The sequence below is a fragment of the Taudactylus pleione genome, unplaced genomic scaffold (genome assembly GCF_031769625.1).
Source record: "Taudactylus pleione unplaced genomic scaffold, aTauple2 ptg000276l, whole genome shotgun sequence".
Classification (NCBI taxonomy): domain Eukaryota; kingdom Metazoa; phylum Chordata; class Amphibia; order Anura; family Myobatrachidae; genus Taudactylus; species Taudactylus pleione.
Window position 1 is genome coordinate 3,370,829 of NW_028284678.1, and position 19,017 is coordinate 3,389,845.

The following is a 19,017-nucleotide window of genomic DNA, read 5'->3' on the forward strand; positions in this document are numbered from 1 at the left end:
ACATACGCCTCATTCTGTTACTCAAAATAGCAGGCATTCGCTATATAGCGAACAAACGATTTCCGTCCGCACTGACTGGTTCGCGCATGCATATTAAAAACCGTACGCATGCGCAGATGGGCGAACATCGCTCAGAACGAGCGTACTGCCGCTTATGAGCGGCTCTGAATCAGGCCCTATGTTCCAACAGTAATAAAACCAGTCTTTTTTCAAAGTGCAGTTCCAAGCGTGCTGGTTGTTTATTTTAACTCCATAAACTTCACACTTTCCTCATGCTTGTCATTTCAAGAGAGAGAGAAGAGGCAGTAATGCAACAAAGGTATATATGTCTATAATAGTTTTTATCCTTCTGATGATCCACTTGTAGTAATAAAACTTGGAACGTCAATTGATTTCTATTTACAAGTGTAATTTCTAAATCTTTTCTGAATAGGAAATATATTGTTTTTGTGTTTTACGCAGGAAAAATTCTCCTGACTTGAAATTTAATTTTAACAATAGTTTACCCACTTAAAGTTTGAAAATGTAAGTTTGTAAATAATCGTTTACTGTTTTACTTTTATAGGAATGGAAGAATGATAGAAGAAAATGATAAGTATTCTTTAAGAGAAGACAATACCGAATTAACCATTAAAAACATTATAAACAGTGATGCTGGGTCCTACATCTGCAGAGCAACCAACAAAGCTGGATTCACAGAAAAGCAGTCATTTCTACAAGTGTTTGGTAAGTCTGTTATGTACTAATGATGATACAGTACTTGAAGACACTGTATGCATTCCCTATGGGGGATCCATGGAGGTGAGCTTGCCTACAAATGGGACTTTATTTTGGGGCGGGGGGGATAGGAAAAGTGATGTGATTTGAGCCATTATTTCCCATTCTCATTATACAATATCACAAGAAGGGGCAAACGCAGGATTTTTAAGGGGGGGTTTATATATATATATATATATATATACACATACACACACACATAACATACACACACAAGTATGCACACATACACAAAGCATGCACACATACACATGTAAGCATACTTACCCACAGCACACATGCACACACATGAGCACACTTACTCACAGCATACATACATACATACACAAATAAACACAAACATGATTACACACAGCATATATACACACACACGAACACAAGCATACTTACAAAACCAAGGGCTGAGGAGGGAGGAAGAGGGTTGCTGCCGGGGTCCAGCGGATCTGCTGCTGCTACTCAGCAAGCGTAGTTGCTCTCGCCTCGGCCAAATCCTCTGCAGAGAGCTCTGCCAATCAGAGCTCTCTATCTGAGCGACAGCTCCGTCACACCCGGCGCCGCGGGTGACCCGCGGCCAATGCATGGTAGCATTCAGAGACGGAGCCAAGGCTGTCTCCATCTCTATGAAACAAATTTAGTCAGTCAGGGGGGGGTTTCTGAGTACTCAGAAACCCCCCCTGCATGCGCGCATGTGACATCACAGCAAATCGTGTTATCAAGCTCCTGGACCGCACACTGGGCCAGATCCTGAAGGTTGGTTTTCTCTCCTGAGAATCCACGAGGACTAGACAACATTTGGGAATCTCCTGGACATTCCGGGACTAGAGGCTATTTTACTAATGATGCTTTCATTTAATTTTAAATAGATCTTTTAAAAAAATAAACCACAACTATAGGAGTACCAGAAACATATATACATTGTTTAATTCAAATGCTATACCTGTCTATCTAATTACTGGTCAACACTGATGTTAGGCTGGCAATATGGGATGTAGTCAGGATCCAGACTGTCAGAATGCCAATCCTGACAGATCCCAACAGTAAGTATTAGGGTTAGGGGTGAGGTTTAGGGTTAGGCACTAGGTGTAGGGTTTGGGTTAGTCTATGGGAGGGGAGGTTAGGGTTAGGCACTAGGGTGAGGTTTAGGGTTAGGTACTAGGGGGAGGGTTAGGGTTAGTCTATGGGAGGGGAGGTTAGGTTTAGGCACTAGGGGGAGGTTTAGGGTTAGGTACTAGGGGGAGGGTTAGACACTAGGTGTAGGGTTAGGGGGAGGCTTAGGGTTGGGCACTAGGGTTAGGCTACAGGAGGAGATGGTAAGAGCTAGGCTGCGGGATGGGATGGTTAGGCTGCTGGAGCGGAGGGTTAGAGTTAGACTGCGGGAGGATTAGGGTAAGGGTTAAAATACATACCAAAATCCATCAGGATTTTGACCTGTTGGGATACCACTACAGGGATTCTGGCCATCCGCATTGTGACCATTGGGATACTGTACCCAACCTGGCAATATAGTTGTTATGTTATTCACTGTTGGCAAAATGTGTTTGTGTATATAAGGGCACTATATATGCAGTAATTAAGTGTTATAATCACAGTTTTCATCAAGGGTAAAGTGTCAATTTTCAGATAAAGGTGTCTATTTACTAAGCCTTGTATGGAGATAAAGTGAACGGAGATAAAGTACCAGGCAATCAGCTCCTAACTGCCATGTCTCAGGCTGTGTTTGAAAAATGACAGTCCGGAGCTGATTGGTTGGGTCTTTCTCTTCATCCATGGCTTAGACCCCATAATCATGTGTTAGTCAGGCAAATATATTGTACTAGTAGTAGGGGCACCTCAGCCTGCCCCTACTCTGACCCCATCCTTCCCCCTCCCCATCTCTTCCCCATTAGACATACCAATTCTGCAGGCGCTACGGCCCAACTCTCCTCTCCTGTTTCAATAGCTGTTGTGGGAGCCGTTGGGTGTGGAGGTGCGCCACAGCTCTCACTGTGCATGACGAAGACGGGACAGACCACTGTCAAAAATTACATAGATTAAATATGGGTAGTTACGTATTTTGAGTGGTGTGTGATGAGCGGATCATGATGAGTGTTTTGCTCTGGGTGACATAATGAGCAGTGGGTAATGAATGCATGATTGGCAATGAGTGATACACAATGAATGATATGTGAAGAGTGATGGAGGCGAATGATGGCACATAAAGAAGGGTGAATGTGAGAAGTGAGTTTCAATGAATGACATGTGCGAGTACAATGATAGAACATATGAGGCGTGATGATTTACTATCACAAATCAGTGTAATAACTGACATTTGAGAATTATTCCATCTCATATTTCACTGATTATTTTGATTTTAAGAACACGATTCTTTGTAAATTTGTAAATTATAGCGAGAAGCAGTTCTCTACATAAGTTTCTTTTCCACATCATATTTTACTAATTTGTTTTTGTTTTACAAAATATTTGTACTTTGCAATACAGAGTATTGCTAGCCGATTATATTTATGTACTAGATTTTTTTTTATCCTGCATATAATGTGCAATGTATTGTATGGGAACAGTGCCCTCTACTGGTGTGCAAATATGTTTTTTAAAAAAATAATATGGTCAGGGAAACATGTTGAGATGAAGAATTGTCAAATACAAGTTCTCATATTTATTGGATTTAATCATTTTTATTACTGTAACACACAACAGTTTTATTGATCTGAAGGAATGAAACTTTATCTGCAATATAGAAGCTTAGGGAATAATACAACACAACAAGGACACTGTACACCATTTATTTTCTCATTTAAACCACTGTATAGCATTAAGGGGTCAATTCAATTATTACATGTGAGCTTACATTGCATGTTCCAGCTTAAGGTATGGGAGATGCCCAGTGTGCACTCCTGTACATATGGTAACATAACAACATGCATTTTCCTGCGCATCGAAGCAAACGTTCCCAGCATCAGAAGTACAAGGCAGGCAGGGTTTGCCTAAAATGTAATTTAAAATAAATAAATAAATCAAAAAGAGATGTATTTGATTTAAATAGGATTTTTTATTAAAATGTTTTTTTAAATAAACATTTAAAATTTTTAAACGTTTACGTAAAAAAAATGTTAATAAAAAATCCTATTTAAATCCCCAAAAATCTGGGAAAATGGGAATTACTCCCATACCTTTCCAGATTTTCATTCTAACCAATCAACTAGTTGGATGGTTGGACAGAAAATCTTTACGTGTGTACCCAGCCTTACAGTGTTCTAATATAAGACAATTTGAGCTGTTACAATTGGCTTTTATACAGTGATCTCATAAGTATGAAAATCACATATGACAAAAAGTGACTTAGGCACAAAGTATTGCTTGGGGATTGCAGTGATGCCAGTAGCTCTTTTATAAGACAACTGACAGTTGTTTTACTATTTATCAATTTCATTTATATGCAAATTAACAAAAAAGTCAATTTTAACAAATTGGATGTCTCTCTTCTGTAATTAAAGAAAATAAAATGCTCTATACTAATAGATACCTATATCTTATTGGAACCAATATTATAATCTCTCAGTTTTTAACTAATAAAGGGGTCTATGTACTAAGCCTTGGAAAGAGATAAATTGGATGGAGATAAAGGGTTCTATTTACTATCAGTGTTAGGAGACAGAGTGAAAAGTGATAAGGTGCCAGCCAATCAGCTCCTAACTGTCATTAACACAACCTGTGAGATGGCAGTTAGGAGCTGATTGTCTGGTACCTTATCACTTTTCACTCTGTCTCATAACACTGCTTAGTAACTAGACCCCAAAGTCTCCTAGCTGTCATTTTTCAAACACAGTCTGTAAATTGACAGAGGAGCTGATTGGTTGGTACTTTATCTCTCCCCACTTTAACACTCTCCATGGCTTAGTACATAAACCTGATTGATTTATATTAATGGCATAGAATAGATCCAATTGCAAATTAACCTAAATACATATACCCCATACTACACAATTATCCTTGAAAAAGTCCAGTGATGCACAACGCGCATTTTTGTTTGTTTTATAATCCTCTGTCTTTCTGAGATGTCTATGCTCCATCAACGCTATTGGTGTGTTCCACCAGACGAAAGTCACGTAATTGTGGAGGAAGAAAGTGGCATACACAAATATTTCCAGCTTGTTTTATCCATAGCAACCCACCAGTGCACATAACATTGCCTACACTTCCACTACCACTACCACATTTCTACTTGTCTGTGCCTGATGTTTTTATCAAATGTGATTTCCATACTTATTAGTTGCCTATATTTTATTGTGAGAATGGTAACAGCACAGATAATGGTAACAGCACAGATATTGATTTAATGCATTTGTGAATTATCATATATTAGCACACTGCAAGAATACTCTGGCTCATAGGTAAATGCAGGGGGGATTCCGGTTGCCTGGAATTCCCCCTCCCCAGCCTTCACCATAACGGCAATAGAAATAGTAATATAATAGAATTTTACTAGTGCCGCATGTTCTTTTCAGTATCAGAAATTAAATAATTAGCGCCAACTGTGGATCTTGTTCCATGTGTGAGCTAGTAATGAATATAGTTGTGCACCAACTAGGAGATTCGGAAAACATGCACTGTTAGGGTTGCACCATACTTGCAGATTTCCAGGAGCAGCAGGAGGGGACCTGCTGATCTCCTATTCGGGGGGCGGGGCCAGACGATAGACAACATTAGAAAGGGAACGGAGTGGGAGGTATAACCAACCACAAAAGACTCTATAGGGAGTGCTCTCCCTTTAGAGTCTCTTGTGGTTGGTTATACCTCCCACTCCTTTCCTTTTCAATGTTTATATTACTCTGAGAAGCACCTCCACTAATCTAATATACACCCTGAGGGGTACGATTGATGATACAGTAGTTATAAGAGCAATTTTGTCTTTTATAATCAATTATTCTACAACAAGGTGAATAAAAAACCTGTGCGGTGACACTTCCCACTTTCCCCTTTTCCCCCCTTTCTCATGATAGACAACATTAGGCCCACCCCCTTTATAGAAAACCCTCACGATTTGCGGGTCCGTGAGGAGAGGGAGGGGCTAAATGATGCATTTTGCACCATTTAGCCCCATTTAGCTCCACCCCTTTCCTACGGACCCATAAATTCCAAGTAAAATCTCCCCGTCCTGCCCACTTCACTAGGAAGTGGACAGGATGCGGGAGATATACCTACTCTTCCTGGGGTGCAGGGGGTTACCCGAAAAATCGTGAGCCTCCCGCAATTCCCGGGAGAGTAAGCATGTATGGGTTGCACTGCTATAAGAGCATCTATAGGGTTAATGATTAATACAGTTATCCAGTGCATAATGAGACCAATATGTACCTATATGTCCAGGGCAGCTCTAGGTTCTTCTGCTGCTCCCCAGACTCCTGTTTGCTCCCATGCTCTGGAATGGTGCTCACATGTGAAATGAAAACATGGCAGGATGTCCCTACTGCCACATCTAATGGCTTACTGTGATCGCTGATATTAATATATGTTAGAATTATGACATACACTGCGCTTTGTATGACACATATTAAAGCTGGTTAGGTGCTAATTATGCCCTCTTCATGGACTGGCCACACTCACTCTAAAATCAGGCATTTGGAACCCCCCCCCTCTAGAAATCCTGCGTTTGCCCCTGTAACTCCCCCTCCTCCTTCCCATCAGAAGCACATATATATTATTGTCCTTTAAAGTGTTGTTTGTTTTGCTGAAATGCAGCAGCCACACAAGGCGAGTCTTAGATTCAGCCATACGTTTACAGTCTGAGATTGTGATCATTTTATAAGCACATTTAGAAGGGAGGATTTGGAGCTTCCAGATTTCATTTGCAATGATTTTTTTTTGGAAGATGCAGTCAGTTCTGGCTTGTTATCAAGGTTAAGACACCTGTCAAAGATTCAGCCACATGCTTCGCAGGTTCCTTGCTAATCACAATGCTTCTCAGCGGGCTGAGGTACCGTTTAGTCTTAGCTGTTGTTCTCTTTCTTTATTTTGCTGTTGATATGTACAAAACACATAAGAATTATGATTTTAGGGAAATTAGATACATATGCTTAAAATACTTGGATGTTTTGCATGGTTGATCTTTATTGGACTGTCATGTTATTTGTGTTTGATTAAGTCATATATTTAATTTTACTCTTCAATAATAGATATATCAGATATTGCAGGGAAAAAAATATTTTTACAGTGATTTTTCACAAAAGCACTTTTGTAATAATAAAAAAGGTTTATTGCTTCCAGCACACTTGGCACATTAAATGTCACTTTAAATAATTCAGCCGATCACGGAGGACCGTTTTTAGCCTAGCGGGAGGTTTGTGACATTATACTGCATCTATGTTATACATTGTGCATTGATGCAGTTGTAAGGGAAACATTACACAAGTCAGAGGTGTTGATCTAGTAATGGAAAATGTCCAAATTTTCATGTGTGTTTCTCTTGTTAAAATGTCCTTTTTATAGCCAGGCAGTAAACGAAAATATTCACAGGTTTAGATCGACCTGTAGCCAATCTCGACCAGCCTGTAATCAGAGCATTACAATGTTAGACATGGTAGCAGCCCTAACAGCAACATAGTATATGTGTGAAAAGGCTCTGGCTGAAAAGAAGCCCCTCCGCTCTATTTTGTTTTGGACAGATGTCAAAGTACATTGGCTTCATTGCTCCTATACCCTTACATAGAGAGAAAAAGAGAGCCAAATATCATTTGAGTTGCACTATTCTATTATATTGATGTGTGAATTGTGGCTTTCCAGAATATTTCTTTATTGTATCTTGCATTAAGGCCCCCATACACCAGCAACGGATTGTCAATTCGGCAATCCCCGGATGCGGGTCGGAAGTTTGGTGAAATTTGGCGATCACAATCAAAATATGATCATGATTTGCAAATCGGTGACTTTTAACATCTAGAGTTTCACAGATCCTCTGACGGATTTGCAAACATTGTTAGCCGCCGGTCGGCATATCCAACCAGGGCATCGGCGTTTCCAATCCAATTAGAGGATCGGGCTATCTATTGATAGCTATATGGGGCCCTTTAGTTGCAAACCATTTGTCTGACCATGTTGCCAAGGAGGATCTGAATTCAAAAATGGCTATTACTGATTTGTTTTGTTTTATGATGTTTTATGATGCAGCAAATTGATCACCTAACCCCACAATTTCATTATTTCCAATTTTGGTATAATCATTAGCATGGAATGTTGCCACTGCTAACTTCCTGGCTTTGTTGTGGTTTTTGCTGAACCATTTTTTTTTAAATATACTGAGGCCTACCTTCCCCATCATATTATACAAAGGCGACTTTGAATAACGAATGGATATATAAGCATTTCAGTAACGCACGCAGGGGGGGTTTCTGAGTACCCAAAACCCCCCCGATAGATTTGAGAGCAGGCATCATGGTCTTAAGCCCCGCCCCCTCATGGCAAAATGCTGCCATTCGCTGGTCAATCATGGGAGGCGGAGCCAATATGACGCAATTCCATTAGAATCTCATCATTTGGCCCCTCCCACTACAGTGAAACTGATTGATGAGTTGTGGCAGTTTCACGCTAGTGGGAGGGGCCTAATGACACGATGGTGCCAGCCTGCCAGGTCTGCATGGTAAGGGTCTGTGTACTGTATATACAGTCAGGTCCATCAATATTGGGACATTGTCAGAATTTTCATATTTTGGCTTCTATTCACCACCACAAATGGCTTTTAAATGAAACAAACAAGATGTGCTTTAACTGCAGACTTTCAGATTTAATTTGAGGGTAATTACATCCAAATCAGGTGAACGGTGTAGGAATTACAACGGTTTCTATATGTACCTCCCACTTTTTAAGGGGCCAAAAGTAATGGGACTATCAACTCAAAAGCTATTTCATGGACAGGTGTGGGCTATTCCCTCGTTATTTCATTATCAATTAAGCAGGTAAAAGGTCTGGAGTTGATTCTAGGTGTGACATTTGCATTTGGAATCAGTTGCTGTCGACTCTCAATATGAGATCCAAAGAGCTGTCACTATCAGTGAAGCAAGCCATCATTAGGCTGAGAAATCAAAACAAACCCATCAGAGAGATAGCAAAAACATTAGGTGTGGCCAAATCAACTGTTTGGAACATTCTTAAAAAGAAAGAACGCACCGGAGAGCTCAGCAACACCAAAAGACCCGGAAGACAACTGTGGGGGATGACAAAATAATTATTTCCCTGGTGACGAAAAACCCCTTCACAACAGTTGGCCAAATCAAGAACACTCTCCAGGAGGTAGGTGTATATGTGTCAAAGTCAACAATCAAGAGAAGACTTCACAAGAGTGAATATAGAGGGTTCACCACAAGATGTAAACCATTGGTGAGCCTCAAAAACAGGAAGACCAGATTAGAGTTTGCCAAACAACATCTAATAAAGCCATTACAGTTCTGGAACAACATCCTATGGACAGATGAGATATAGATCAACTTGTACCAGAGTGATGGGAAGAGAAGAGTATGGAGAAGGAAAGGAACTGCTCATGATCCAAAACATACCACCTCGTCAGTGAAGCATGGTGGTGGTAGTGTCATGGCATGGACATGTATGGCTGCCAATGGAACTGGTTCCCTTGTATTTATTGATGATGTGACTGCTGACAAAAGCAGCAGAATGAATTCTGAAGTGTTTCGGGCAATATTATATGCTCATATTCAGTCAAATGCTTCAGAACTCATTGGACGGCGCTTCATGGTGCAGATGGACAATGACCCGAAGCATACTGCAAAAGCAACCAAAGAGTTTTTTAAGGCTAAAAAGTGGAATGTTATGCAATGGCCAAGTCAATCCCCTGACCTGAATACGATTGAGCATGCATTTCACTTGATGAAGACAAAACTTAAGGGAAAATGCCCTAAGAACAAGCAGGAACTGAAGACATTTGCAGTAGAGGCCTGGCAGAGCATCACCAGGGATGAAACCCAGCATCTGGTGATGTCTATGCGTTTAAGACTTCACGCTGTAATCGCCTGCAAAGGATTTGCAACAAAGTATTAAAAAGTGAAAGTTAGATTTAGGATTGTGTAGTTTGTCCCATTACTTTTGGCCCCTTAAAAAGTGGGAGGCACATATAGAAATCATTGTAATTCCTATACCGTTCACCTGATTTGGATGTAATTACCCTCAAATTAAATCTGAAAGTCTGCAGTTAAAGCACATCTTGTTTGTTTCATTCCAAAGCCATTGTGGTGGTGAATAGAGGCCAAAATATGAAAATTCTGTCAATGTCCCAATATTTATGCACCTGATTGTATCTATATGTGTATGTGTATGTACGTATATATGTGTGTGCATATCTAATCTATATGTATGTGTAAATCCCCCTATAAAATTCCTGCGTTTGCCCCTGCACTTATTGAAGAAGCATTAGTCTGAGGTTATAGAAAACATTTGGTGTAAACTAAAGCAGGGCTCGGAAAAAACACTCCAGCTGCTGTGGAACTATACATCCCAGCATACCCTGCCACAGTTTTGCTGCTAGGACATAATAAAACTGTGGCATGCCTTGCTGGGATGTGTAAAGCCAGGGCCGTAGCTAGGGTGCGGCTGGTGCCATCGCATAGGGCACCACAGGTCAGGGAGCGCTGTTTGGACCTGTCAAATTTCTGTTTATTATCATTCTTGCTTGTAGCTTTCTCTTATTTCATCCCCAGCATCTCCTGGCCTCTTCTATCTATTCCCTGGACCTTCCCCATGAGGCCACTCCCCTTTTTTGGGTGCATTATGTCCCTTTGAAAAATTAGGGGGGCGCCAATGCTCTTTCTGGCACCGGGCACCAAAAAGTCTAGTTACGGCTCTGTGTAAAGCACTGGAGTAAAGCACTTTACATTGGATATACCATATTTCAGTATGCCTCAAATGAGAAAACTCAGGGCCTGATTCAGAGCCGGATGTTATTTGCGCTCACTCGTTCCGAAAAAGGGGCCGGATATTTAAATAGAGCGCTCGCTCTTTGCGGTCTGTTGACGCCTCTATGTCTGAACAAGCGAACGAAACATGCGCTTGCTATTTTTTTAAAAACGCCCCCTGGCCGCTCACATCCTACGTCATCTCCGCTATTTATTAGATTAATCGAGTACATCGAAAGGCGTATGAACTGCTCGCAGTACTTGTGGTAAGATTTTCCTACCGCAATCATGCGAGCAGTTCAGGCTAAAAGACAACCAAGTGACGTGGTCGATAATGCTGCTTTGTTAATTATGCACACCCTTAAAATGCCCGTTTTGACCGTTTGGCACGCCTGCGTTCGGATCTCCACTCCCCGTTTTCAAGCACCTTCCCCTGTTACCACCCACAAACGCCTCATTCTGTCACTCAAATTAGCAGGCATTCGCTATTTTGCGAGCACACAAATTCCGACCGCAATGACTGGTTCACGCATGTGTATTACAACTAGGGGTGTGCACCGGCCACTTTTCGTGTTTTGTGTTTTGGTTTTAAATCTGGATCTTTCTTCGTGTTTTGGATCTGGATTGGTTTTGCCAAAACCACCCTTCCGTGTTTTGGGTTCTGGGTTTTGTGTTTTGGATCTGGATTTTTTCTGAAAAAATAAAAAAAAACGCTAAAATCACATAAAATGGGCCTTTTTTTGTTCCTACTCTATTAATAACCCCAATAACATTAATTTCCACTCATTTCTACTCTATTCTGAACACCTCACACCTCACAATATTGTTTTTAGGCCAAAAGGTTGCACCGAGGTAGCTGGATGACTATGCTAAGCGACACAAGTGGGCGGCACAAACACGTGGCCCATTTAGGAGTGACACTGCAGTTGCAGACAGGAAGCCAATCAGCATTATGGTGCCCATTTGCATGTAGCACGAACCCGGGAGATCCGTGCTACATGCATCTGTGTGATTGGCACAGAGCAATGACAGGTCCGTGAGACCCGTCTGCACTGCTGTGGTAAAAAAAAAAAAAAAAAACCTGTGTAAAAAAAGAAAAAAATGGCATGCACCCCCCAAAAAAAGAGCAACCAGCCCAGGGCATTAGTAACCCAGTGTTGGGTGTGCTTAAATACAGGGGACAAACGACGTAGGGGTCCCCTGTACTTAAGCACAACCAGCACCGGGCTAGTCAGAACCAGCGCTGGTTGCCAAAATACGGGGGACAAACGACGTAGGGGTGCCCCGTATTCTGCGCAACCAGCTCTGGGCTCTGATCCGGTCCTGGTTCTGGAAATACAGGGGACAAAAAATTAGTAGGGTTCCCCTGTATGTTCCAGAACCAGCACTGGACTTTTTCTAGCGGGGAACTGATGCCACAGCCAGGGGAGCCCTTTCACCGGGCCCCCCAGCCGCAGCATCAGCCCTGACCGCTAGTCAGCCCAGGCCGGGGATCCCTGGAGAGCTGGGGACCCCCCCAATAAAGGGGTCACCCTCTCCAGGGCACCCCAGGCCCAGGCTGATAGCCCGGGGCTATCCCCGCCACCCCTGGTGGCGGTGGGTGGCGGGTTGATTGTATGGTGTGGTGTAAATAAAGAATATCAAACATTGTCTTTACAAGTAGAACTGCAAGTCCCAGCTAGCCTGCCCCGCATGCTGGTACTTGGAGAACCACAAGTACCAGCATGCAGGGCATTAAGGGCCCACTAGTACCTGTAGTTCACCTGTAAAAAAAATGTTTAAAAAAACACAGGACGCACACACCGTGACAGTATAAGTTTATTAAACATACATACACACACACACACATGTACACATACTCACCTATGTAACCTGTAGCATCGATCCACTTGTCCGGTAAAGTATCCCGAGGGGACCTGTGAAAAAAAACATACTCACCATCTCCTATGCGAGGTTCTGTCCTCTTCGTTCCAAAGTAGGCATCCCGGACTTGGCAAAAAAAAAAACGAAAACGCGATCCACGAACTTAGTACCATTCTATAGAACGGTACTTCCTGAATGAGAGCTTAGCGGCGGGGTATCACCATGGAAACCCCGCTGCTAAGCGTTCATTGGCTGAGAGAGGTCATCTCCCGTCTCTCAGCCAATGAACGGCTCCCTCCATTGTAGTCAATGGTGGGAACCGCAGGGTAAACTTTAATTTAGTTTCAGCATGACAAAATAGCAAAACTGTGGCAGGGCATGCTGGGATGTGTAGTTCTACAACAGCTGGGGGCCGCTTATTGCCCACCTCTATTCTAGAAGGTGCTAGATAAATGTAAAGTAGAATCTGATTGGTTGCTATGAGCTATGGGCCTGATTCAGAGCCACTCGTAAGCGGCAGCTCGTTCGCTCCGAGCGATGTTTGGCCAACTGCGCATGCGTGCGGATCGTTATACGCATGCGCGAACCAGTCAGTGCGGTCGAAATTCATGTGCTCGCAAAATAGCGAATGCCTGATAATTTGAGTGACAGAATGAGGCTTATGTGGGTGGTAACAGGGGAAGGTGCTTGAAAAGGGGAGTGGAAATCAGAACGCAGGCGTGCTTAAAGGTCAAAACGGGCGTTTTATGGGTGTGCATAATTAAAACAGCAGCGTCATTAACCACATCACTGGGTTATTTTATAGCCAAGAACTGCTCGCAAAATTGTGGTAGCAAAAACCGACCAAAAGAATAGCGAGCAGTTTATATTCTATTCGATGTACTCGATTAATCTAATAAATAGCGGACATGACGTAGGATGCGAGCGGCCAGGGGGCGTAGTTTCCCAAATAACGACCGCAAGTTTTGTTCGCTCGTTCAGACCTAGAGGCGTGAACAGACCGCAAACAGCGAACGGTTCATTTGAATAGCCACCCCTATTTTCAGGACGAGCGAGCGCTAATTGCGTCCGGCTCTGAATGAGGGCCTATATTCACTCAGTTCAGGCTAAAAGACAACCAAGTGACGTGGTCGATGATGCTGCTTTGTTAATTCTGCACACCCTTAAAATGCCCGTTTTGACCGTTTGGCACGCCTGCGTTCGGATCTCCACTCCCCGTTTTCAAGCACCTTCCCCTGTTACCACCCACAAACACCTCATTCTGTCACTCAAATTAGCAGGCATTCGCTATTTTGCGTGCACACAAATTCCGACCGCAATGACTGGTTCACGCATGCATATTACAACCCATACGCATGCGCAGTTGTGCGAACATCGCTCGGAGCGAACGAGCGGCCGCTTACGAGCGGCTCTGAATCAGGCCCTCAGTCAATTCAACAATGTTTTCATATACAACATAACATGCTATGTACTTATTCCTAGGTAAGTAATGTTTGTCAGGTTGCAGCACTCCCATAGTATTAGAGAATTGGTATTTTATTTCCTCTCTTTTAAGGGGACATTTATCAAACTTTCCAAAGAGAACAAGGGGAGATAATGTACATAGCAACCAATCCGCTTAAAGTTCTCAATGTATAAATTATACTAGATAAATGACAGCTAGAAGCTGATTGGTTATTTTGAGTAATTTATCCACTTGTCCTATTTAGAAGGTTTGATAAATCTCCTCCTTGCTGCTCCCAAGCTAGATGGCAAAACATCCATCACATTGTTTCTCATCTAAAGAAGTCTCAATCCCACCCAATTAGACTTTTCTTAACCTTCATCAAGCCTAAATGATCCTTGGAGAGCCACAATTTCAAATAACTTTCCCCCTTATTATCCCGATTTTGGGGTATATTTACTATAGTGCAAATTTTTAGAAATTGGAGATATTGCCCTTAGCAACCAATCAGATTCTAGCTATTATCTTCTAGAACGGGTGGGCAATAAGTGGCCCTCCAGCTGTTGCTGAACTACAAATCCCAGCATGCCTTGCAACAGTTTCAGCATGACCAAATAGCAAAACTGTGGCAGGGCATGCTGGGATGTGTAGTTCTACAACAGCTGGGGGGCCGCTTATTGCCCACCTCTATTCTAGAAGGTGCTAGATAAATGTTAAGTAGAATCTGATTGGTTGCTATGAGCTATATTCACTTCTAAAAATCTGCACTAGTAATAATACCACTTTGTCTCCTATTCTACCTATAATGACAGCATGGCTAACATTGATATATTCCATCTTCCACACAACTTTTACATGGTAGGCCTGTTTGGGCAAGTCATCTACTTCTATGTTAATGATATTTAGGGACTGATGCCTAGGTTGGAGCAAAGCTAAAAAAGAGCAATTAAATGTGCATTTTGGTAAATCCATGTTGCACCATACATGCCTACTCTCCCGGAAATCGCGGGGGACTTCCGATTTTTTGGGTAACCCCCCGCACCCCTGGTAGAGTAGGCATTTCTACCACATTCTACCAACTTCCCCCCAAAAAAGTAGGCAAGTACAGTATGTGTTGCACTGCAGGTGGGGCACATGTACAATGTGCAGAGAAATTTAGATTTGGGAGGGGCATATCCAAACTCAGATCTATATTACAGTGCAAAATATAGCTGTCCAGCATTTTGTGGGCTACATGCAACAGCAGCCAGTATTTACCCTGCATGCAAAAATATTAAAGGTATTCACACCCCTTGCATTGCAACATGGTTTGTCCAGATACATAGGGCCTGATTCAGACCCACTCGCGAGCGGCTGTCCACTCGCAAGTGGGTCGATGTTATGCACTGAGCATGCGCACGACGGAGGGAGCTCCGTCGTGCGCATGCGCCAGACGCGACGAGCGAAGGAAAGTCCTTCGCTCGTTGTGTCCGATCAAAGGGGGCGTGCTGTCAATGTTGATTGACAGCACGCCCCCTTTGGTGGGCGTGCCGGGGGCGTGCCTCCCTGACGGGGGCGTTCCCACGGGAACGCCTCCCGTCAGAAGCCGGCCCACTGACATCACTAGTGATGTCAGTGGGAGTGATTTTGGCTCTGATAGAGCCAAAATCACTCCGGAGCTTGCGGTTGAAAACCTCAACCGCAGGCTCCGGCTCGCAATTTCGATGGTCGCGATGGTCTCGACCATCGCGGCCATCAAAAAGCACGCTCGTATAGCCTGTGGGTGGTGACCCACAGCTATACGAGCGTCCAGGAGGACGCTCCATGAAAATGGAGCCCGGCCCTCATTCAGAGCGTGCGCTCTGCTCAGAGCGTACGGCTCTGAATGAGGGCCATAGTTACTTGCTTTTTTAGGCTTTGCTCCCAACTCTATGAAGTCAAATAAAGTATACTACAACTACTACTGCAATGTATAGCAGTAGTCATAATACTCATTATCCTAATCATTTTACTTCATTTGTTTTTAAAAATTATCTTAAACGGAAGCAGAATGTTTCTAACCTATCTGCTAGAATTGGTTGGTTTTGAGCAGTGCTTGTGTAAATATGGGAGTGCCCATCACACCCAGAATTGTGAGGTCAGGACATTGGGCCTTATTCAGTAGTGCACGCTGAATATTAGCGAATTTGTGCATGCACAGGACTTATTCAGTGCATGTGCAGAGCGGGTATGCGATCACGCACGGAGTCCAGCAGCAGACTTCCAGTGATTGACAGTATGCTGCCATTTCGGGACGGGGAGGGGGCGGCAATGGCCTCAGTTTCTTAAAACGGAGGTATGTCACTGCCTTTGGGAGGGGGAGTGGAGAGACCAGAATCTCCATCATGTGCAGTGCTCCCACCATCAGAGATGTACGCTAACCATTGAGTTAGCGTACATCTTTGAATCAGTCCCTAGGTGTATGAGGACACAGCTGTATGCATTGGTTTTGACAGTCATTTATCATCCGCCATTGTTACCCATTGGATATCAACCCCCTATTCTGCAGCAAATTTGGTGACAATCCACTGTCAATCTGTGGCAGACTTAAAGCACTGCAGAGATCACTATGATCTGTTCCAGTTTCTTTTAAATAATCGGCTTTAAAATCACCTCACCCACCCAAATATTGTATTTTTTAATAAATAAAAACACCCCAACACAGTTCTTGTTGACCCATGTATTACTCAAAAAATTTAGGGGTTCACATCCTCTTCGGTTCATGTAACATCCCAGAATCTTGACAAAATAAAAAACCCCTCTGCTACTGCTCCTACAGGAGCTCTGTCACGAATGAGAGGTCACTAGGGGACACTCTCCATAGGAATGAATGAGGATGCGCTGATATTTCAGAGCGTGGTACAGTAACTGCCTGTAGTCCACCTGTGAAGAACAATATTATTTAACCATTTCATACATTAATACCTCACCCAAAGCTTTGGGTGTAAGGAGAAGAGCCCAGGGCTGGTTGTCTTTTGGGAGAGGGGATCACTTCCTTAGGGATTCCAGCCCTTGGCTGATCAGTCAAGGGCTGGTTGCCATTATGGCAGGGGTACCCCATGCTGGTGTCCACCACCTATAGCATCAGCTGCTCAGGATGGTTCAGCCTAATGCTCTTATTGCAAACATAGGGGAGATCACATGTGATCCCCCCATATTTTACAATATCAGCCTAGACTCAGAAGCCCGGGGCTGGTTAATGATTTGTGGGGACTCCACAGCATTTTATAATTTTTTATATAACTGTTAAAGTTTATTAATCAAATGAAGCCTGTACAAATCAAAGTGATCTTTGCAGTGCTTCACATAAACTTACCTGCCAGAGCCAGGTCTATTAATCAGGGATTTCTATTCTAGTAAAAAAATCTTTGATATTGAGCTGATGTTCTATTGTGTTCTAAAGTCTGTCATTTGGTCTGTTTCTCCTCGGTTTGGCCTCTATTAAATGAGCTGATTGCAAAACTGACAAATAAACGCCCAAAAGACTTAAATCAACCTCTACTAAATATACTAATAAGGATTTCCATAGATCTTCGACTGTCTTTTACAGATACACAGGCCTGGACTGGCCCATCGGGAAGCCGGGTAATTCCCCAGTGGGCCCCACTGCTTCTAGGTTCCGCCCCTTTCTGCAAGGGGGCGGGGCTTAATATGCCACGATGACGGGGGGGGGGGGCACATACCATAGGGGAGCGCTGTGCAGATGACCCTATTCTGAGGGACTGGTCACGGGCCAGGACTGTCCACACATTCTCTGATAACTGCCGGCGATACACACTATTCCTCGAAAGTGCTGCTGTGGATAGAAGGAAATTGTATTCCTCTACCCTGTTTCCCTCATCATGGGGATATTTAAGCAGTTGCACAGCAGAAGTCCATTCCTTGCCTGCCACAGACTCCAGCCTAGAAAAGAGGTCTGAGGGCCTGATTCTGACCCAGTCACAAGCGCTGTGTGCTCGCAACCGGGTCAATGGTGGGCCAGTGCGCATGCGCACGATGGAGCCAGCTCCGTCATGCGCATGCGCGAGACCCGGATAGCGACGGGCACTACGTCGCTTCGGGTCTCACAACAAAGGGGGCGTGCTGTCGATGTTGAGTGACAGCACGCCCCCTTTGGTGGGCAGGCTGGGGGAGTGGCTGCCCAAACTGATGCGATCCCATGTGAACGCCTCCGTCTGGGGCCAGCCCCACTGACATCACGAGTGATGTCAGTGGGAGAGATTTTGGCTCTGTTTGAGCCGAAATCTCTCTGGGGCTTGCGGCAATGAGACCCTACCACAAGGGTCTCATCGCAAGCTGATGGTCGCGATGGTCTTGACTATCGTGACCATCTTCCTGGCCGCTCGTTATAGCTGTGGGTGGTCACCCACAGCTATGCGAGCAGCCAGGAGGCCATTAAAAAAAAAAAATAGCCCAGCCCTGATTCAGAGCGAGCGCTCTGTCAGAGCATCCGGCTCTGAATCAGGGCCTGACTGCAGTGCGACTGGAGGAAACAGGACCTTGAAAGGCTGCACGGTTTGTCTGGTTTGTCTGGACACTGCAGGCAGCAGGAGGCTCAGCTGTGACTGTCAGATATGTATGTGTACTGTCAGGTATGTCTGTGACTGTCATGTATGTGTACTGTCAAGTATGTCTGCGACTGTCAGGTATGTATGTGTATTGTCAAGTATGTCTATGGCTGTCATGTATGTCTGTGACTGTCAGGTATATCTGTGGACTGTCAGGTATGTCTATGGCTGTCATGTATGTCTGTGGCTGTCAGGTATGATGTATGTATACTGTCAGGTATGTATGTGGACTGTCAGGTATATCTGTGACTGTCAGGTATGTCTGTGATTGTCAGGCACTGTGGGGAAAATTGCATCTTGGGGCATATGGTGCACTAAAGTGGGTATTTCTGTGGGAGGCATGTCTGATATTTTTGTAGGGGTCATGTGGGATATTTTTATGTGGGCATACAGGGTATTTCTGTTGTGGCATGTGGGGTATTTTTATGTGGGCATTGTGGGGTAGTTCTTGGGTGGC

At 43.6% G+C, this 19,017-nt stretch overlaps 1 protein-coding gene across 2 annotated transcripts in view; it reads left to right on the plus strand.

Annotated features, from left to right (window-relative positions):
- The window catches only part of NCAM2 (neural cell adhesion molecule 2), a 342,401-nt gene that overhangs the window by 172,668 nt on the left and 150,716 nt on the right, over window positions 1–19,017 (plus strand). For both annotated transcript variants that reach the window (XM_088481682.1, XM_088481683.1), the window contains exon 7: window positions 566–726. In XM_088481682.1, the coding sequence (XP_088337808.1) occupies window positions 566–726 (161 nt within the window). The remainder of the gene's footprint in view (window positions 1–565; window positions 727–19,017) is intronic.